Source organism: Dermatophagoides pteronyssinus, unplaced genomic scaffold, assembly GCF_027571235.1.
Source record: "Dermatophagoides pteronyssinus isolate colony J.1.1.1.1 unplaced genomic scaffold, Derpt_VIB-CSIC_2022.12 sq0004, whole genome shotgun sequence".
In the NCBI taxonomy this organism is placed as follows: domain Eukaryota; kingdom Metazoa; phylum Arthropoda; class Arachnida; order Sarcoptiformes; family Pyroglyphidae; genus Dermatophagoides; species Dermatophagoides pteronyssinus.
The window spans coordinates 998,556-1,020,459 of record NW_027461528.1 but is presented as its reverse complement, the minus strand read 5'-3'; the positions used below and the strand labels follow the sequence as shown (position 1 = coordinate 1,020,459).

The 21,904-nt window shown below is 27.2% G+C and overlaps 8 protein-coding genes and 1 long non-coding RNA gene across 13 annotated transcripts; 4 read left to right on the top strand and 5 right to left on the bottom strand.

The window, feature by feature from the left end:
• Positions 1 to 408: 408 nt before the first annotated feature.
• On the bottom strand, positions 409 to 4,158 carry LOC113795001 (uncharacterized). Of its 4 annotated transcripts, none has more exons than XR_012846127.1 (5): positions 3,759 to 4,158; positions 2,852 to 3,680; positions 1,388 to 2,784; positions 832 to 1,064; positions 409 to 760 (listed from the first exon to the last, which is right to left on the bottom strand). XR_012846127.1 is itself a non-coding variant. In XM_075819738.1 (3 exons), the coding sequence occupies exons 1-3, from the start codon at positions 3,931 to 3,933 to the stop codon at positions 2,412 to 2,414; spliced, it is 1,377 nt and encodes a 458-aa protein (XP_075675853.1). In that variant the 5' UTR covers positions 3,934 to 4,158; the 3' UTR covers positions 1,140 to 2,411. The 4 variants fall into 4 exon arrangements, 1 of the variants encoding a protein (XP_075675853.1); XR_012846128.1 differs by having other exon boundaries at positions 832 to 1,078; positions 1,672 to 2,784; XR_012846129.1 differs by having other exon boundaries at positions 1,672 to 2,784.
• A 1,454-nt stretch (positions 4,159 to 5,612) lies between these two features.
• dbe (KRR1 small subunit processome component homolog dbe) lies at positions 5,613 to 6,760 on the bottom strand. Its single transcript, XM_027345139.2, has 2 exons — positions 6,598 to 6,760; positions 5,613 to 6,509 (listed from the first exon to the last, which is right to left on the bottom strand). The coding sequence occupies exons 1-2, from the start codon at positions 6,617 to 6,619 to the stop codon at positions 5,614 to 5,616; spliced, it is 918 nt and encodes a 305-aa protein (XP_027200940.1). The 5' UTR covers positions 6,620 to 6,760; the 3' UTR covers position 5,613.
• A 142-nt stretch (positions 6,761 to 6,902) lies between these two features.
• Positions 6,903 to 12,974, top strand: Zyx (lipoma-preferred partner zyxin). The gene is made up of 9 exons (XM_027345137.2): positions 6,903 to 7,223; positions 7,289 to 7,851; positions 9,858 to 10,095; positions 10,154 to 10,321; positions 11,986 to 12,087; positions 12,157 to 12,224; positions 12,284 to 12,462; positions 12,539 to 12,659; positions 12,724 to 12,974. The coding sequence occupies exons 1-9, from the start codon at positions 7,085 to 7,087 to the stop codon at positions 12,835 to 12,837; spliced, it is 1,692 nt and encodes a 563-aa protein (XP_027200938.2). The 5' UTR covers positions 6,903 to 7,084; the 3' UTR covers positions 12,838 to 12,974.
• Positions 12,975 to 13,068: 94 nt separating this feature from the next.
• Positions 13,069 to 14,840, bottom strand: LOC113794972 (uncharacterized). Its single transcript, XM_027345138.2, has one exon. The coding sequence runs from the start codon at positions 14,659 to 14,661 to the stop codon at positions 13,177 to 13,179; it is 1,485 nt and encodes a 494-aa protein (XP_027200939.2). The 5' UTR covers positions 14,662 to 14,840; the 3' UTR covers positions 13,069 to 13,176.
• Positions 14,841 to 14,979: 139 nt separating this feature from the next.
• Positions 14,980 to 16,222, top strand: LOC142644876 (uncharacterized). The gene is made up of 2 exons (XM_075819470.1): positions 14,980 to 15,549; positions 15,621 to 16,222. The coding sequence occupies exons 1-2, from the start codon at positions 15,315 to 15,317 to the stop codon at positions 16,220 to 16,222; spliced, it is 837 nt and encodes a 278-aa protein (XP_075675585.1). The 5' UTR covers positions 14,980 to 15,314.
• Positions 16,223 to 16,351: 129 nt separating this feature from the next.
• On the top strand, positions 16,352 to 17,829 carry LOC113794997 (uncharacterized). The gene has a single exon (XM_027345168.2). It carries the CDS (start codon positions 16,434 to 16,436, stop codon positions 17,406 to 17,408), a length of 975 nt encoding a protein of 324 aa, XP_027200969.2. The 5' UTR covers positions 16,352 to 16,433; the 3' UTR covers positions 17,409 to 17,829.
• Mocs2B (Molybdenum cofactor synthesis 2B) lies at positions 17,326 to 17,967 on the bottom strand. The gene is made up of 2 exons (XM_027345169.2): positions 17,831 to 17,967; positions 17,326 to 17,772 (listed from the first exon to the last, which is right to left on the bottom strand). The coding sequence occupies exons 1-2, from the start codon at positions 17,965 to 17,967 to the stop codon at positions 17,427 to 17,429; spliced, it is 483 nt and encodes a 160-aa protein (XP_027200970.1). The 3' UTR covers positions 17,326 to 17,426.
• A 280-nt stretch (positions 17,968 to 18,247) lies between these two features.
• Miga (mitoguardin) lies at positions 18,248 to 20,082 on the top strand. 2 transcript variants are annotated; one of them, XM_027345167.2, is made up of 2 exons: positions 18,248 to 19,240; positions 19,391 to 20,082. In XM_027345167.2, the coding sequence occupies exons 1-2, from the start codon at positions 18,248 to 18,250 to the stop codon at positions 19,943 to 19,945; spliced, it is 1,548 nt and encodes a 515-aa protein (XP_027200968.1). In that variant the 3' UTR covers positions 19,946 to 20,082. The 2 variants fall into 2 exon arrangements, with proteins under 2 accessions (XP_027200968.1, XP_027200967.1); XM_027345166.2 differs by having other exon boundaries at positions 18,248 to 19,252.
• A 592-nt stretch (positions 20,083 to 20,674) lies between these two features.
• Positions 20,675 to 21,879, bottom strand: LOC142644927 (uncharacterized). Its single transcript, XR_012846131.1, has 3 exons — positions 21,778 to 21,879; positions 21,130 to 21,684; positions 20,675 to 20,997 (listed from the first exon to the last, which is right to left on the bottom strand). It is a non-coding gene; the product is annotated as an uncharacterized LOC142644927 (long non-coding RNA).
• Positions 21,880 to 21,904: the final 25 nt, after the last annotated feature.

The following is a 21,904-nucleotide window of genomic DNA, read 5'->3' as shown; positions in this document are numbered from 1 at the left end:
ATAACATAGAATAAAAAACGTCCAGTTTCAATTGTGAGTATTATGAATTCGAATAGCCACCATTGACGATTTTTCGGATCCAATAATTGTTCAAATTGATTATAATATTTTATACGATCAAACAACATGGCTGATCAAAAAAATTGTGAATGTACAGTAATGCAAACACGATTGAAATCAAAGAAAGTACAAAACGAATGAATAACGAAATTTAAATAAGAAAAAAAACCATCAACAACATAACAATTAAAATTATGTAATGATCGTACTGAAAATTGTTTACGAGAAAAAAAAATCATCAATGTTTTGATATTCCTTTGAAAAAATGTTTTTCTTTTAATTTTATAATGATTTTTTCCTTTAATGAATTCCAAATAATTTAAATATTTGCTTTTGTCAATGACAATTTCGGCAAAAAAAAAAAGTACAAAAATATGTTGGTGACATTATGGCAAAAGTCATGTTTCAACAACGGTGTGATAAGAATAAAATGAATGTTATTCTTTTGTTGTTCTTGTTTCATTTGATGATTGAAAAAAAAACATGACTAGTTAATAAATTTTTTATGTTTCTATGACGAAATTCCAAGAAAACTTAAAATATTCGCTTCACTTCAAATAAACGATGGAAATTCCAATGGTTATCATGTTTTTTATACGTTCGATAATTATGATCATTTTTTTTGATTGGAAAATTATTGATTATTATTACGTAAAAATGTAAACGTTATTAGCATTAAACCAAAATATGACATTAAAAGCTTAATTTAGAAATTAAGAAAAAAAAATGTTAAAATTTTCTATTTGATTAACTGAAATATTGACAAAATACCTGAAAGGAATTATGATAGTTAATAAGTGCGATACGACCACAATAATAACCGATACCAATACCGGTAGTTGTTAAACGTTCATAAAATTCATGAACCTGCCATTTTATTGTTGGTTCATTCATGCATAATTGTATTGCCGGTAATTGTCGTTTAAATTGATTAGCAGAAAAATGAATTGTCGATGTCATTGCCATGATTGTTGATAGAATATACATTTGAGAGCTTAAAAATCCTAACGAAATAAATCTTTAAAAACCTTAAATAAGTCTTTAAAAACAGTTCTTAAACTGTTAAAATCAGCGCGTTTTTTAAGGGTTTTAAAATAGTATTTTAATAGTAATGATTTACAGTTCGAAAACTGTTTTTAAAGAGTAATAATTCTGCCTGGGGAATATTTTTTTTTCGTTTGTAAAACACCCACTCTATATAATAGTTTTTTTCGAGTATTTTCAAACAAGCAAAAAATCTGGTAAATTTTTGTTTTCACACACACCGCAAAATGTAGACAGTAGAAAGACTAGATAATAATAATGAATAACAAAAGATTGAACGTACTTGAACGAGCGAGAGAAACACGTTACGGAAATTACTCTTGAAAAAATCAAACCAAACCAAACAAAACAAAATCAATATCGGTGACAAAAGCCAATTGTGTTTGCGAGTGAATGAATGAATGGAAAATGTAAATGAAGTGAGTGAGAAAAAAAAATCCATTGCTAAACAGTGTCAGATGATGATAAGGATCATTGGTTGGTTCGGTTCGGTAAAGTCAATCAATCAATATCGATAGTTTCTTTTTTTTTTTTTTGCGATAGACATCCGATACTTCACTTACTTACCTTACTTGCTTATTGAGTTTCACAATTCAATTGGTGTTTTAGGTGTTTTATTGTTATTTAAATGTTGACAATTTGCATTTTTGATTTTTGCTGTTATCTATTTTCGGTTGTTGTTGTTCGTTGGCAGATGAGCCAATTGTGAAAAGTTTCTTTTATTCATTTTTTTTGTTTTGTTCAAGAACTACTGGTCATCATCATCAAAGACCACACACCAATACCGGGGTCATTTAGACTAAACAATAAGACCACACCAAACCATCAGACCAACTTAGTCAACCTAACTTATGACAATATTGTCTATCGAGTTTTCTTTTCTATGGACCAAATAAATTATGAATGAATTGTATTCAGTCAATTCAATGAGATGATATTCATTCATTGAATTTCTCGAATCCATGGATTGTTTGTTCATATATTTCAGTCAATTAGTGGCCAATTATGGTAAGTAGATTCAGATTTCTTTTTATTATTATCATTATTTTGAATTTCATTCATTCATTTTTCGTAAAAAGAAAAAATACTGAATGAAAAGAAAAGAAAATTATGATTGTTTGTGTGAATTGTGTGTGTGTGTAAAAAAAACGTTCCAATTTTCAATTGTCAATTGTCAGATATTTGAAAATTGATAATGATGATGACAGTTTGAGAATCGAAAAGAAGAAAGAAGTTTTTTTGTTGTTGTTGTTGTTATTGTGGTTGTTGACGAATTGAGTTTTATTAATATAAATTTATTCTTCTTTTCAAACAAATTTCAATGCATAACTTGTTAAACGATATAATTGTATAAATTTTCTTAAAAATACTAAATCATATTGTTGTTTATCATGATCATTGATTAATAATTTTATATTATCATCTAAATCAATTTCTTTATTTATAATAAATAATAATGTTTGTTGTCGACGACATTGTTTCAATATTTGATTTAAATGTTGATTAAATTGAAAACCGGATATATTCAATTCAAGTAAATCTTTTTTCGGCATATAAATAAATGTAATTAATTCTTGTTTATTTGTTATACAAATAGCCGTTTTATTTGATGTTGATAAACGTAAACGTATATTATCTTCAGCATTTTTTACACGTATTTCATATAATTTATTTATAGCTCTATGAGAGAGAAAAACAGAATTGATTAAAAAGATTGGTAACCAAAATTCAAAACAAAAAAACAAACCGAAAATAAGCTGCATAATTATTATCGACATCATGAGGTGAATTTCCATTATTATTACGACCACCATCACCACTACCTGTATTTTTAATTTCCAATTCTTTACGTCTTGTTGAATGTCTGATTAATTTTATGGCAACAAAATTACAATCAAAATTAATAAAACTTGGTGTTTGTTGTAGAAATAAACAATCACGAAATAATGTTATACGATTTGGTATTATATTGACAAGAAATATATTTTCATATGGACCTTGATTTTGTTTTTCAATTTCCTGTTTTAATAATGTTAATATCCAACTATTTGTTATAATATTTGCATATTGTCGTAATTGTAAACGTAATTGTTCTTCTTGTGATGATTCGGATTTTCTTCGTTTCGAAATTGATAATGAATTTATTTCATCCAATAATGATTCAGAATTATCATCAATATTTGTGGTATTTAAAAAATTATTCATTGAAATTGGTTGCTGTTGTTGTTCCATTGTTGTTTGTAATTCAGTAAATTTTCTTATTCGTTCATCAATATTATCGATAATTAAACGTTCCATATCGATATAATGATAACTAAAACGAAATCGTTCTAAATCGATTTCAATTTCATTATTATTATTATTATTATTTTCAAATTTGTTTTTCTTGTCAACATTGTTGACATTATTATTATCAAAATTGATTTCGTCATCACCATCATCACTATCATCATCATCATCATCATTATCGATTAATAATAATTTTATTAGATCATTATTCTGATTATTACGATAATTTTCACAACTTTGTTCCATTATTTCCCAGATAAATTGTCCTTTATTCGAACCAGGACCGCCTGTTACAAAAAAAACAAACAACAATTTTTAAAAGAAAATTTAAAAAAAAAAAACCGTTGAAAATTGAATATTCTTACCGAATATAAATATACATTTTGGATTAGGATTATCTTCCGAAAGAAAACGATATAGATTATGTGGTGCAACAATTAATGCTTTTGAATTTTTCGATATATTCGAACGTTTTGATAGATCAATAATATGATCATTAAAATAACTGATTGCACAGCCCATTGCATTCAATATTATCATCACGATAATAATAATAAAAACAGAAAAATAAACACAGAATTTAGTTTTTTTTTTTTTTGAAAATTTCAACAGGAATTATCAACAGGCAAAATCACAAAACAAAACATAAGAAAAAAAAATGTTATTTTCACAATCAACGTAACTCGTTGATTTGAAGGAAATCGAACAGCAATAACCATTGGAAGACGAAAATTGTTGAAGAAAAATGTAAAAATTGAAGATTTTTTGATGATTGATTCGATGATGTTGGTGGCGTTGATCATCATAATCACAATCAACAGAATCAAAAATCGATTCCAATCGAAAAATGATGAACAAAACTAAAGCAGAAAAACGAACTGGATTGAAAAACCACCGGGTAAATATGATTGTAAAACGAATTAGATTCTTATTCTCTAGATGGATTTTTCTCGACTAATCAAATTGAAATCCAATATTCTATATAATGAAAGATTTTTGTTGTTTTGTTTTTTACCAGAAAAAAAGACGAAGAAGAAGAAAATGGATCTGATAATGTAGTGGTGGTGGCAGTTGGTGGTCGGTTGATTTGGCGATTATTCTACAATCCGATTATTATTATAACATTGGAATAATTATCCCGTAAATGTCAAATTTTTTTTTCTCCCGTTGTTTTTTTTTTTCTGGACGTCAGAATGAGCAAGAAACAAAACACAACAACAACCAACGACAACAACCGATAATTAAGATCGAATCGAATTCTTATGATGATGATGATCAATGATCAAATATTTAAACAATGATCAAATGTGAATGAATGAGCCAACAAAAAAAAAGCAGCAAACTGTCAAACTTTTCTTTTTTTGTTTTGCTTAGGTAAACAAACGTAAACATAATAATAATCATTCTAGGATCTAGTCATCAAGAATCTATATAGAACAAACGGAAAATGATATGATAATCATTGACCATCATTAACAAACTGTGTTGATTCTTTGCTCAAAATAAAAGAAAAAGAAAAAACAAACAAATCAAACATCGCAAAAAAATAAAAACCATTAAATGAAATGATAATGTTGAAATAATCGACAAATGATGATGATGATATTGGAACTGGATAATCAACAACAAAAGAATTATCCACATACATTTTGATGGTAAATTGAATGAAACCAAGAAAAAAATGTCAAACATTCACCAAAAAGAAAATCCGTCGCGTGACAATTGGTAATTTTCATCATCATCATCATCACCATCATCATTCATAAATATAATGATTGATGATAAATTCAAAGTTGGATAACCGTGTTTTTGTTTTTTGGTTTTAAAGAATTCTCGGTACAGAATCAAAACAATTTATTTTCTTTCTTTTTTTTTGTCATTAATTTTTTGTTTCATTTTATTTTTTATTTTTAGATAATGAATAAATTCAATGATAATGGATTATACACAAACATGAAACACAAAAAAGATAAACTTTAGGATCCGATTTATATCGAAGGCTAATTGATGGATAGGCAATTATCTCGATAATGGTATCCCGGTATACACACATTAAACACATAAAATCCATACACACACACATTGTTTTCATCAACGTCATCAGTCTTGATTGCAATCAGATTAATGACGATAAACAAAACAACAACAAAAAATGAACGCAGAATCCAAGATCTTCAAGTGAATGTTTTCCCTTTTCCTCAATAATTCTTGGTTCTTGATTTAATTTTTTGTTGAACTAAAATCCGGTTCCGATGGTGGAATAAATGATCGTTCACGTTTTTCTTGTTGTCGACGTTTTGTTTCGATATTTTTTGCCGATTTATCACGTCGATGTTGTTTGTTTTGTTCCATAAAATATTCACCCGTTGCAAGTTGTTTATCGATTTTGCTTTCAGTTTGCGGCGGTGGGAATGGTGTATATTCTTTCTTTTTATTTACAGTTTTCGGACGTTTACGTTTGGATAGATTTTTTGCTTTATATTTTGGCAGGAAACGATCCCAATTTTCATTACGAAGTTTAGGATCTTTAGCAAGTTCACGTTTGATCATTAATGCTTTAATATTATAGATTGGATGTATATTTTTCATTGTATCTTCAACAATTCTTCGAACCTGTTGTAAACCTTTATGTGGACCAATTGCAGCAACTGTATTACCTTGTACTAATACATAACAATTAGTCAATAATTCTATTGCCTTCAATGTTGAACCATTTGGTCCAAGTAAACGTTGTCGTCGACGTATAAAACTTTCTTTTTTATTTACTAAATCACCAATTTTAATTATATCGGATGCATTTTCATCTTCTAGGATTTTGATCGCTTGTTCATATGGTACTGAACGTGCCAATAATTTTATCATATCTTTAGCCTTGATTATTATATATGGATCCCATGTTTTTCTTGTTGTTGCAACAGTCATACTACCTTCTAATAAATCTAATTCAGCTTTGATAGAATATTCGGCTAATGTTTTTTGTACTAATGGCCAACATTCTTTTAAATATTTTTCACGATATTTTGGAAATAATGTTGCAAATGCACTTTCAACAAGAACACCATGTGGATTATCTTCTGGACGAAATTTTGGTATATCCATTTTCCATGGATTGTCAACTATTTTATTTCAGTGAAAAAAAAAATAATAAACAAAAAGGATTATTATCAAAACAAATGAATCACATAAATCATTGTATAGTCATACCAATACTTTCATCATCAGCCATGTTTAATCCAGGATATAATTGGAAAAGAAAATAAATTATTTTGATTTGGAAAAAAAACAGTAAAATGAAAACAATTTTTTTTTTTGGTAAAAAAAAAAACGAGAGAAAAAAACACGAATAAAACACGTGACAATGTTGTGTGAGCAGAATTCGAATCAAAGTAATGGACGTATAAAATCGATACTATCAACTATCGACCCAACTGTTGTCAGTGTTGTATTCGTCATTGAATTCGAATGATATAAATTCTTTCGATATATTTCGTATGAATTCGTCCATTTCTTGTTTTTGTTTACACAATTTTTTTGTTTGTGCAATCTTGAAAAAATTTGGCATTTCCAATAAATTTGGCAATAATCAATCGATGTTCGATTGATATTTTGTTTCTCTTTCACTCAATCATTCTTTCACTTTCCATTTAACACTGTGATCAACAAGTGCCATCAAAAATTTCAGCATTTAAATATGTCTTATTATACGATTCCGAATAAAATCCAGAATTCAAATAACAATAATCCTAATTCTCAACAACAGCAACAACGTACTAATCCAAACATTTTACCTTCATCAAATATTTACAACAATTTATTAATCCATAATTCTGGTAAGTTTCCAAAAATAATGATCCGGTTGTCATTTTTTGAAATGTTTACAAATTGTTTTTGCTAGGCCAATCATTTTCTCCCGATTCTTCTTCACGAATTTATGCCAATAACAATATTAATCCAATAACAAATCATGAAATTTTAAATCATAACAATAATAATTATGAAGATTTAGACAATCTGTCATTGCCACCACCGCCGCCTCCTTCTTTTCATTATTATCATCAACAGCCGCAACAACAACAACAAAAACCATTGAAAATTCCGTTGAATCATCAAGAATCAAATATTCGACATATTTCTCAACAACAATCGAAAACAAACAAATTTGATTCACGAAATAATTTTCCTTTACCACCACCACCACTAGCAATATCTTCCGATATAGAAAATTCTGCAACATATGCCAATTTGATTGATACATTTTCTGGTGTCAATATTGATAATGTTGATCATAAAAATTTAAATCATTATCATCATTCAAATCAATTAGTAGTAAAGTCAATTGAAAATCAAAAACAGCAACAATCAAAAAATCAGCCACCATTATATGGAAATATTGATGATTATCGAATGGTAAAAAATCCAACCAACAATAACAATTCTATCCATGGATCTAAATCAAAAGTAAGAGGTGTTAAATTTTTTTCTGTTGTGTTGATTGATTTATCAGGATTATACCATATCAGTCTATGATTTTATATCAAATTGACATTTTCAAGTGTCACAGTTTTTTTCCAATCTTGACAATGACATTTTCAAAAAATATTTTGTGGTTTTTTTCTCTGTTTCAATGAAACCCGGATTAATCAAGAGAGAAAGAGTAAAACATCGAGAGAAAATCCGTGTTTTATGATAATGATGATGATTGATATATGTACATTGCAAACAGTGTGATTGTACAGCAGTGTATTTGTGTAGGCGGATGTACAAAATTAACGAACGCAATATATTACCCTTTGGATTGTTAAATGATTGACAATTGGAAAAACTAAAGGTTTTTGGAAACTGATCATTCCAAATTTAGTTAGTTAGTTAAACAACAACAGCAAAAATTTCCAAATAAATTTGTTTGTTTTTAAATTGCTATCCAGTGAAAAAAAAAATATTGTAAATTTTAAAGTAAGTTGAAAAAAAATTATGTGATTCGCTTTGTTTTTTTTTGCCTTTTCATCAAGAATTGGACAATATTTGTTGCTGTTGAATAATCATCAGCATCATTGTTTGAGATGATGACGTCGATGACATGATGATGATAATATTGACCTTGATCCAATCTTCGAAACCGTTTTTTTTTGTTAATGTGCCATATTTGTTTATTTATTGTTCAGCTCAGATGGTGAAATCATTTTTATCACTGATTTTACTACCGCTGCTGCTGCTGTTGTTGTATTTTTGTTACCGGGTTTTAATCGTTTTTTTATGGTGAGAATATTCACGTTGTTGTCGAGGATGTTTTTTCAGTTTGATGATGATGAGAATTAATATTTTTTATTTTGAAAAAAAGCTAATTTTAAGCCAAACAAGAGGACAGGGGAAAAAAATAAATTATATTTAGCAATTCTATATAGGAATTTTGTTGAATTCAAAATTCTATCATCTTGAATATTATGACGTACAAAGAGACGCAAAGAATATGTATTTCGGCACTGTATTTGAATAATGATGATGATGGAAAAAAAACATCTTTTTTTGCACTGATGAAGATTGAGATTTTATTTTTTCATCCATGTCAATTGACAGCCCGCACACACGCACACACCTACGCGCACACTTACTAAAATTGTTTTATTTTCAAAACCTACATAATTGAGATGAGAGAAAAAAAAAGTGTAAATTAATTCTTCAAAGAAAAACGACGAAAGAAAATTCTGTGAAAATCTCGTCCCTCTTATTTTAGCTTGTCTTTTTGTGATTCTTCAAGTCTTTTCAAATGTATCACACTTTTTTCATTTTCATTTTCATTCAGTGATTCTTAACCTTTTTTGTTTGTTAATGATTGTTGTTGACATTTGAATTTCACTGAATGAGAATCACTGAACAATTTGTTGTTGTTGTTGTTGAAAATTGATGAATAACATTCAACAGAATAATTATTCAGAATCAAAGAAAAAAAGAGTGCAAACTTAAGGAGAAATCCTTGATTTTAAAAAACGATTTTTTTCACTGAAAATATCTACCCAAAAAACACGAAACAAAACAAGAAAAAATTTATTCAGGTTTCATTTTCCTTGTTTGTTTGTTATTCTATATGCATGGATCATCATCATAATCATAATCATCATCATTGAAAAACAATAACAAAATAATTACAACAGAATCTTGTGATTGTTTTTTTGTTTTGTTTTAATTTTTTTTGGCTTTGGCTTTGTAAATTTATACGGATTTTTAATTCTGTTTGTAGTGAAATAAGCGATTATCCTACCATAAAACTAAAATTAATTAATAAGAAACATAATTATTATTCTGATACCGGTAAGATTTAGATTTTGTTTTGACTTTTTTTCTTATTTCGTTTTCTTTTGATTGTAATCTCCCTATATATAAATATACCAACGAATATATAAACAAAATCATTTCATTTTGTCTGTTTTTTCTAATTGTTTGTATCGTCGTTTTGTTTATTTTTTTAGGTACAAAATATTTATGATTCAATATTTGAACCAGTTATTGATCATTCATCATTAGCTAATAATAATCAACATTATCGTGATCAACAACAACAACAACAGAATCATCATCAATCACCATTCTTGAATCAATCGAATCAAATCTTTGTAAAGAATTATAATTCGAAAAATTCTACCAATAATAATAATAACAAAAATATTTCGAGCTTAAAAAATCAATCATCAACAAATATTAAAAATTGTAAGTAAGAATATTCTTTTTAAACAGAATTTTAAAATTTTTTTTTAACTAAAAATAGATTATCATCCAACACGTTCGAATCAGACGACAACAATATCATCATCACCAATCAATAATAATAGGCCAAAACAAATTTTGGTAAAAGGAAATCAAGAAAAACAAGTTGATCATTTAACCGATTTATTAGTGAAAAGCATGGAAAATTCGGGTGAAATTGATTTTTATGGTAATTTTTTGTTTTTAAAAAAATGATATCTGTATGTTTCTTTTTTGTAAAACATCGATTTAAACAATCGAGATTCTATAGATGTCAATCGGAAAAAAATACTGATATGATTGAAAATCATCATTGACAGATAGATGTAGTTAGAAAACGGAATACACCCATTTAAAAAAATGTAGTTGTAGTTTGTTGTCGTTGTCGTTGTCAACTTTATGTTGTAAAATTTCATTTATTTTTTGCAATTTACTTTTTTTTTACTCATCAATCTGTTTATTTGTTTGTAGAAAAAAAAACAAATTTACTTTTTTTGGGGATATTTTTAGTTTTTTATTTGCTGATTTTTATTTTCACTTCAATTCGCTAGAATTTTTTGTTTTGTTTTGCGCTATATATAGAGAAATATAGATTCATCAAAGTCATTTGATTCGGCATTTATCATTTTATTCTTTGTTTTTCCTATAGGAAAACTAAATCATAATTTACAGTAACCTGATTATATTTTGATAAAATGTCTAATGTCAATCAAATTAGATGTTTTTTTGCCGGAAAAATTTCTCACAGAAATTCATAAAACAGGAAGTTTCTCATTATTCGACTATTTTAACTATTTTGATTATGTTGCTCATTTTGGCTATTTTTACTAAAAAACAATGAATGTGTGTGACGAATAATTCTAATTAGATGATGATGATGATTATGATGATGATAATTATCCATTAATCGTCATTATTCATTGTCATCATCAACAAAATAATCATCACCATCATCATGATGATGATTTGATTATGTATAGGATAGGATGTGTAAAATATACACTACACACCCACCCACATAAGAATCTTATAAAATGAGTACAAAAAAAAACAAAAAAAAATGTTATGATGCAATTCAAACTGAAGAATTGTTTAATTCTTTCTCTCTCTCTTTTGCTTGCTCACTATTTGCATAAGAATAAGATGTAGAGTGGGCGATAATGATGTAAAATGACAAGAATAAAAAACAAAAAACAAAACAAAAAATTCTTTTAGAATTTTACAACAAATAAAAGAATCTTATTTGATGATGACACAATATGGCTATGATAACGATGTAATCGTCATCATCATTTTGAATGAATGAAAACTTCAAGATTATTTTTATCATTGAAAAATATTTCCGTTTTTGTTTTTTTTTGATATGATATATTTGATTTGATATATGATTATTTTTCATTCATTAACAATGATGTTAATTTATTCAATTCTGTTATTCAAGAAGATATATATTCTGTTTGCTTGTTTGTGAAATAGAGCAATGAATGATTTTGAGAAAAAAAAACAATGAATGATTATTGATAATGACATTTGACATTGTTTCTTGCTTCTGTTTGCTTTTTCTGAGATGTTGATGATTCTTTTTTTTTGTTTGAAAATTCATAATTTTTAAATTTTTGTTCTGTGTATGAAAACAACAAACTATCATAGTTCATTCCGTTCATTTTCATTTGGTTTCAATTTTTTTTAAAAAAACTAATGTTTGATTCATTTTATGTTTGCAAATGTTTGACCATATCAGAATTGAAGATAGTGATTTACCGGATTATGTTCTTGGTATTTTTTTTTAATTGTTTTGTTTTGTTTCGATGAAATTTTTAAATTTAATATTTTTGATTTCATCATTTGTTTCAGGAATGTGCAATAAATGTGGTGAAAAAGTTGTAGGCGAAGGAAGTGGCTGTACAGCAATGGAAATGGTTTATCATACACAATGTTTTACCTGTCATGGATGCAGTAAGTGAATCTTTTTTTTATTTGATTTTGAATTTTTCTATTCATTGTGTTTTTCATTGATTTTTAAAGACAGTGAACTTCGTGGTAAATCATTCTATTCGATGGATAATAATCCACATTGTGAACAATGTTATATGGTTAGTTTGATAATTTTCTATTTGATTTTTATTTTCTAATTTTGTTATTTTTTTTACAGAATTCATTGGAAAAATGTTCAGTATGTGAGAAACCAATTTTGGATCGAATACTTCGTGCAACAGGTAAACCATATCATCCAAGTTGTTTTACCTGTGTTGTTTGTGAAAAATGTTTGGATGGTATACCATTTACGGTTGATGCTTCCAATCAGGTTCATTGTATTGATTGTTTTCATAAGTATGTATTGATTTGATCATAAAATTATTCTAGTTATAATTTAAAATTTTTATCTTTTCTCTTTCTTTTTCATTAGTAATTTTGCTCCACGTTGTTCAGTTTGTAACAAACCAATCATACCGGAAGCAGGTAAAACTGAAACAGTTCGTGTTGTTGCATTGGAACGAAGTTTTCATGTTAATTGCTATAAATGTGAAGTATGTATACGTTTTTTTATTACAATTCAATGAATAAATTTTAATTCTTTTTTATTATTACAAGGATTGTGACCTGTTGCTTTCATCTGAAGTTGAAGGACGTGGTTGTTATCCATTAGATGATCATATTCTTTGCCGTGGTTGTAATGCTAAACGTGTACAAGCTATTACTGGTTAAATTGTAATGGTTGTTATTCTTACCAACAACAACAGCAACAAAAAACTTCATTTTTTTTCATTCAATCACAAAAGCCAATTACTTTTATTTGTATCTTCACACACACATTACACAAATTGAACTTATGACAACAAAAAGGGAAAAACAATTCAGCATCCAAGATCCTTTAATATAAAATATTTCTGATGCTTTTTTTTCTCTGCCAAATGATCAATCAATATCTACGAACAATTTTATTTTATTTTAATTGAATTTTATTTTATTTGAATAAATTTTAAATATCAATGAAAGAAAGAAAGAAAGAAGAAAAAAAATGTTGAATAATTTCATTTTGGAAATTTATTTGTCGTATAATCGTGAGTTTTGTTCCTGTTTCCAAACAAATCGTTCCGGTGATCGAAATAGTCGATGATTCGAATCTTCATTATCAATAAATATTGTCGGACGATTTGGTCGAAAATTATATGAATTTTTTGATTGATTTAAATCAAAACTATCGTCATCATTTGGTTGAAATGATTCATCTGTTTCATAATCAGATAATGATGATTCATTATCATCATCATCTTCGGTACTATACTCCGATTCATTTGATAATATTCTTGATGGTATCGTATATTTATGATTATCGATTGTTAACATTTGATGAATATTTCTTAAAATTGATGCATTCGTACAAAGAATTTGATTATTAATTTCATTCATATCTTTATAGGTTAAAAATCTCCAAATAAATATGAATGCCTGTGTGAAAAGCATCGATTTTCTTAATAACCATATTTTTTGATTCATATCCCATTGCATTTGTATGATTGAATCGAATATATTCGTCGATGATGATAAATTTGATGGAATTAAATTCAACCACCAGCATAAATATTCCAGTCCTTTTTTCTCGAAAAAGAAACAAACAATCATAATCATATATAACCATGAACGAATATCAATAGTTCGTTTTGGTGTTGTGATAAAATAAATAACCAACATTGTTATTATATAGAAAAATATTGTTGAACTTGTTGAAAATTCAGTGATAAGAAAATCTTGTAACACTGTAAATTGTGTAATAATTTTTTCAATCAAATCTTGTTGTTTTCTTGTTTGTCGTTGAAATTGTTCCAAATTCATTTTAGCTTGATTTAATTCATGATTTATTGTTATCTGTGCTTCCAATGATGAATGTTGTAATTGTTCTAAATTTTGTATCTGACCAACAGCTGTTGTTAATTCATTCGAAACAATATGTGCATCATGAACAAGATTATTCACTAATTTTTCAGTATTTTTTTGCCATTTTTCTGATTGTAGATAAAAACAAATACTTTGTGTATGAATAAAAAACATTGTATATGTATTGAATAGATTGGAATCAATCATATTACGTGTACATTCTTTTATTTTGTCTCGGTTGGATGAAAATTCCGGTTTAATATGACCAATATTATCATTATCATTCCATCGGATTACTTGTTGACAGGAATCAATATTCAATTTACTACCCATATTTTGAAGAAAACATGATGTAAATGATATTGATAACCATGATTGTCGTAATTCATTCATTTGATTACAATTTTCTTCTAAACGTTCAATAGCCAGTTCCCAACATTTACCATATACAGGTATGTTACGTTTTTCCAATAATGTTTCATATTCTTTTCGTCCATTTTTGATTAATATATCCGAATGTTTTGGTGGTAATACAGTAAACTCGAATGATGATGATGATTCTTTAATCGATTCAATTTCACATTCGATCGGAATGATTATAGCAGCAGCAATTAACAATAAGAATTGTAAAGAATGATGATAATTTTTTGTCATTTTTTATGATCAAGAATCGAATGAAACAAACAAACAAACGAAAAAAACGTGTGTTTCACATGTGAAGATGTAACGGCATAAAAACGACGTTTTGATAACGAATTTTTTTGTGAAAAAAATTTTCGCTTTTTTCACTCCCATGTACAGTAATTGTGTCATCTTGTTTTGTTGATTTCACTCTCGTTCCCTCACTTTTATTTCAATTTTCCTCTGACAGCAAACTGGCAAATGATCAAAGTATTTCAAAAACAAAGGGCGCCAAAGGGAAAAAAAATCAAATATCGAAACGTTATCTATGAATAATGCCGATTTTCCAGATTCCGGATTTCGAAATTTTTTTTAAATTTTACCAAAAACAAGAAAAAACTTAATGTTTTTTTCCTAAAAAAATTACCTTTTTTTGTCAAATTTTTTTGAGCTTGAAAACCAAAACGATCAATAATTTCAAGTTTTTTTTTCACCTGGGGAACGTAGAAAAAAATCGAATTTTAATTTTTTTTTGAAGAAAAAAAATTCAAAAATGGTCTGTTTTTGTTACCTCGGATACGAGAAAAAAATTCTTTGTTTTTCTCTCTTCTGCTCTTACCTTGTCACTATTTTTAGCCACTTAGACGAATACCTTAGATTTTACCTTTTTACCTTTTATTTTAATCATGCTAAATTATCTTAATAAACTTAATTCGGCAAATGAAACACCAAAATGGATTGTTGATAATCCATACATTCGGAAATGGTTTCGTCCATCAAATCTTAATCATTTTGAATGTCTATGTTCAATGTTTACAATACATAATCAAACATCAAATATTTGGACACATTTATTTGGTCTTTTCATAAGTCATTATTATGTTTACTACAGATTTCCTTCACACCTTATCAATTCAATTGGTTAGTAAATTTTAGCGAAAAACAAAAAATTGAAATTAATTTTCTTTTTCTCTTTTCTAATCAATCAACAGATATTCTGTTCATGTCGATTACCTATACTGGTATTACAATATCATATTATTGTTCAATATTATATCATATATTCAATATTGGTTCATCATATGAATTTTCTTGTTTTCTTACACGTTTAGATTATTTTGGTATTATATTTCATTTAATTGGCTGTATGTTAACATTAGTTTATTTTGTTTATTATCATCATTCATCGTTTATTCAATTTGGTTATGTTTTAATGTTTATTATTATTGGTTCAATATGTTTATTAATGAATTATTATTCAATGTTTACATCGATTGTTAATACAAATATGAATGGTTGGAAACGTACATTAATATTTGTATTGGTTGCTGCATTATCATTACCACCACAATTGAAAATATGTTCGAATTATCCATTGAAAATTGTTTCGTTCGTTTTGTTGACTGATTTTTCCTATTTATTGGCTGGATTAATTTATTCATTAAAATATCCGGAACGTTTATTCCCTGGTCATTGTGATCTATTTAGTTCGCATGCAATATTTCATATTATTATCATTATAGCTGGTATTGGATCAATGCATTCATTATCAATGATATCATATTATCAAATTAACATGACAAAATTATTTTAACAAATTTATTTTTTAAACTAATTTTAGTTAATTAATTAATTTTAATTTTAATTTGAAAATTTTTTTCAATAAATTATTTCAAAATCCTTATTACACACAAATGGATCCATAACAGTGGAAATAGAATCTTTGTTTTCATTCGCACAAATCCAAATCCATGTGAAAATTTTGTCATTTTCAAAAACAAAACAAAACAAAAAACAAAATCATCATGAATGAAAATGAAAAATTATTCGGTCAATTAATAATCGGACCAGCTGGTAGTGGAAAAACTACTTATTGTAATGTTATTTCCAAATATCTAAATAATCTTAATCGTGATGTGATTATTGTAAATCTTGATCCCGATAATGAAACATTTCCATATAATTGTCATTTAAATATTCATGAAATGATTCGTATGAATGAAGTTATGCAAAATGAAAATTTAGGTCCAAATGGTTCATTTTTATATTGTATTGATTTTCTTTATAAAAATATCGAATGGTTATACAGAAGAATCAACGAAGAATTTATTAAAGCTAAACAACGTATACAATCAAATGTGACAAACAATGTTGATCGTCGACAACCATACATTCTATTCGATTGTCCAGGACAAATTGAATTATATACTAATTATCCTGTGTTTAAAAAACTAATACATCATCTATTGAATACAAATCTAGATCCTGAAACAAGTGAAAAAAGGCGGCAAAAATTTCCAATCGATATGCGATTAGTAGCTGTTAATATTGTTGATTCACATTATGCAAATGATCCAACAAAATTTATTACAGTCGTATTGAATTCACTAATTTCTATGCTACATATTGAAGCTCCATTTATTAATGTTCTTTCAAAAATCGATCTCATTGAACGTTATGGTGAAATTGATTTTGGTTTAGATTTTTATTGTGAATTGTCCGATCTTAATCGATTGGTTGATAGAATTTCTGATGATCCACGATTAGCACGTTATAAAAAGCTTACCGAAGCTATTGCATCGATTATTGAAAATTATGCTATAGTTTCATATGTACCATTGAATATTAACGATACAGAAATGATAACCAAAGTGATCACTTTAGTCGATAGAGCTAATGGATTTCATATAGCTGATCTATCATCCAATCAAGATGTATTTAATTGTTATCAAAAAATTCAGGCAGATTTTGAAGCATCAAAATATGGTGATCTTAGATGAAAAAATAATAAATCAATTTTATGATTGCTGTAGCCAGAATGCTTCACTTTTATCACTCCATTTACCATCAATGATATCTTTACTATCGAACTGTATTTTTTTCCATATCGGTACAGTTTGTTTAATTTTATTCAAAATTTCCATCACCATTCGATGACCAGCTAATCGATGCGGTGATGATACGGCAATAATAATCGATGTTTCACCCAATGGTACATGACCAATTTTATGGCGAACATATACTTTTATATTTGATTGATCATCATCATTCTGTTCGGATAATATATCCATCACTATTTTATTCATCATATTCAATGCCATTTGATCATATGCTTCATAATAAAGTGAATGAACATGACAATTGCTAAAATATAATGTATGAATTTTTTAATAAATAAAACCAATTTCAATTGTTTGCTTACGTCGAATCATTTTCATTGATTCGTGTTGTGCCTATAAATATGGATATTGCACCACAATTTGGTGATGATACGAATTTTTTCGCTTCATCAATGCTTAGATTTTCACGAGATAATTTGATCGAAATTTTTTGATTCATTTTTTTCCCATTGCTTCGTTTTTTTTCTTCATCCAATCGAACGTTTTCCACACATGTACGACTATTTTCACCCAATACTAGTTTTTTTTTGCAGATGTTTTTTTTTCGTTATGTTGACCGGACAAAAATTTTGCCATGGCATGATATTTTGTCAATTTATACTTGTTTAATTTAAACGAAAATTAAGAATAATGATCATTTCAATCAATTTTTATCTGTTCTACCCCCTGAATTAATCATAAAGAATTAACAAAAATCGCAAAAAAGAAAATTATCGAAAATGTCATCAACATCGTTATTACGATCATTTCGATTGCAACAAATTTCATTGCCACAAAATATTATTGCCCGAAGATTGATCATATTTGGTCCACCATTAATACTTGGCAGTTTTTATATCGGTAAACAGCTTTATTTGTATCTGAGAAAACGGCGAAAAAAACAATCAAATGTTAACGATAGTAGAAGAAATTTCTATGATACATTTGATCATTCACAAGTAACAACACCGGGTACAAATACAAATTCAATTTCATTAAATCATTCGGATAATACTGATGGTTGTTTATTAGCCACTATAGATGATCACCATTCATCATCAAATCATCATAATCAAATACGTTCATCATTACTTTCAAATAAATGTTCATATTGTCGTAGTAATCAAAAATTATCATTCAAAGATTCGGATATATTTGAAACATCATTGAAAAATCTATCCACAACACAATTGATAAAAATTAGTTTGGATAAGTTGAACAATGTTGCACAAACATTAGATGAAATGAAAATAAAACAAAATATTCTTAAAGAATATAAAGTTGATACAACAAATATTGATAATAAAATTATTAGTTTACATGAAAAACTTGATTCAATGATAAATGAATTAGAATCATTACGAAATGAATATATGCCTATAACATATGGACCAATTAATCAAATTAATGATGAAAATGATGGCGATGATTTTGATGATCAAGCATCATATATATCATCGGCAACAACAGCATCACTTGGTTATTGGGATCCCGAACCTAATCTACATTTTTTTCAATTATATCAAGATGCATTAAATATTGTGGATAAAATTAAACCACCAAAAACTGATCGTACAATAATAACTGGTAGTGAAAATTATAATGATTTTCTTGCTAAAGTTCATTGTTTACGTAAAGCATTTGAATCATTATTTACTAATCAAGATTTACGTTATCGTTATGCAAAAATTGGTGAAGAAATATTACGTATAATAATGGATCATTCATTGAGGGTAACCATTTGCGTATGCATCTGCTTATTTAGTTTTTTCATTTTAACCAAAAAAATCTTTTAGTTTTTTGCTTTGTTTTTTTTTACTTCCAAAATCTTGAATTTGTCTTGATTAATTTTTTTCTTTTTTTCTTTTCTCTTTATTACCTAGGATTCAAACGAATGTATCAAAGCATATTATACATTTTTAGATTTTGTTCAAAATGAAGATAATCTTTCAACAATTGAAATGGAAATTGAACCAAGAAATATACCATTAGTATCATTTTATGATATTGTTTTGGATTATATGTTATTAGAATCATTTGATGATATTGAAAATCCACCATCAGCTGTAAAAAGTATAATTAGTAATCAATGGCTATCGGCATCGTTTCGTGAAATTGCATTACAAACAACAATATCAACAGTAATGCGTCGTAAACGTTCAAAATTATTGGTTAAAGATGGTTTTTTTGAACATTTTTATCGTATACTTGATCATTTATCACCAATATTAGCATGGGGTTTTTTAGGTACCGATGATAATCTAAAATTTAAATGTGAATCAGTTAAAGATTCAACACATGCTGTTGTAAGAGATTATTTTTCATTTGATCGTTGTCGTTATACATATTTAGATGATCTTTGTGATGATATAAAACGTGTTACTGAAGAACGTTTTTGGGAATTAAATAATAAGCTTAAAATTTTAAATAATTCTTAAAAATAATTATTGATATTTTCCAACACACTCACTCCACTCTCTTTACTCACTGTTTGTAATTTTTAGTATCATCATTATTCGATGTAAAAAACAAAATCTACTTTTTTTTTTGTTGTTAAATTAGCCTGCCATAAAAAAAATTAAAATTAATAAAAAAAATTTATTTGAAATTTTCCATTGATTTTTTGACTTTTTTTTCAAATTCGTCGTTGACAAATATTAACAGTTGATGTAAACAACAAGCAAAAAAAAATGTGTAAATTTTCTCACTGAAAATGGCTTTTTTTTCATTCGTTCTTCGTTCTTCCATCCAATAAACTTGATCCTCAAAGAATCAATTCTGAAGAAGAAAAAAACAAAAATAGTGGCTGAGAGAAAGAGAAAAAAGTGATATTTTTTTCACATCTTGTTTCAAAAAAAAACAAAAAAAATATGAATTTTTTACCGTTATTTGACTAACATTGATGGTTTCCAAATATAAACCTATTTCCATCTGTCACGGGGTTAAATACGAGAGAGAGAAGAAAAATGAAGTTCACAATGACCAAATATACCTGTGAGATGAGATAGTTGGTTGGTTGGTTGTTCGTTTTTTTTTCTGAATCAATATTGATTTTTTCATTTATTCATCATCAATTTTTTTTCCACTTCATTAACGGATTTTCATCATCATCATCATCATCATAACTAATTCAGGCGAAATAGTTTCGGTTTGACCAAGCTGAGAAATTGACAAAAAAAAAAATGATGCCCAATAAAAAAAAAAATAGATAAAGGATTTATGTGTGTGAAAATTTGGTTTTTTTTTTTTGGCAAAACACCAAAAAAAACACACAAAAACATTGCCGGTTTTCTTTCGTCCACGAAGAAGAAAAACATTTCTCATTTGAATTCATAGATTATGATGAGCAATTTGTTGGGGATTTATGAAAAAAAAATTATTGCAATCTTACGACAAGTTGTGACAGGCAATGACGACGACGACGACGACGATGACGAAGGGCCCAAATCAACCAGTCAGCAATAGCCAAGGATTCTCTCATCATCATTTTCTGAAACAAAACAAAATGAAAAACAAATTGATGATGAATATGAAAATAAGAAAAATTTTGGCGGTCAAAAATTTTTTTTCTGTTTTCTGGGTGATGATGGTTAATTTATTATCATCATCATTACTTACTTACATTACTTATATTTCATTTGAATGATTGAAAAACATGGGACATTTTTGACAAGTTTTTTTTTCTTTTTACATTTCTTATCTTTTTTCCATGTTGCATACATAATTTTTCATCTTTGGTGAAAATTTATTATCTATGGGGCGATTGGTTTTTCTTGCTTCGTCTTCGTCTTTTCGTTGAATGTCAAATGGATTTCTCTTTTTTGCTTGTTGATTATGATTATGATGATCGTTTGTCATCATCGTTTTGTTTTTTTGGCTGCATTATCATATATTTCATTGTAAATCACATTTTTTTTTGTTTTGTTTTGTTTTGGAGGATCAAATTTTCCGAACGAAAAAAAAAAAATCAGATGAATGGTGGCTACTTGAATTTTTTGTTTCGTTTTTTCCACAAATCAAAATCGATTAATGATGAATTGAAATGGATATATATCTCCAGTGTAAAATTTTGAATTTGTAAGAAAAGAGAAAGTTAGAAATGTTTACGGATTTTTCTTTTTTTCAGTGTAGTTAAGGCGGAGTAAAATGTACAAAAAAAAATTGATGAAAATAGAAACTGATGAAAAACAAAAACAAAACAAAAACAAAAACAAAATAAAATTGATGAAAAAATTAGTTAATTAACAAATTTCCAAAGAACAATACATACATTTGATGATGATGTTGATGATGATCGGTAGGTAACATCATCATCATCATGATCATCATCAACATTCAAAAAAAAAAAAATTATCGAAATGAAAAAATTCAGGTTTAAGAAAAAAAAAGACAGAAAT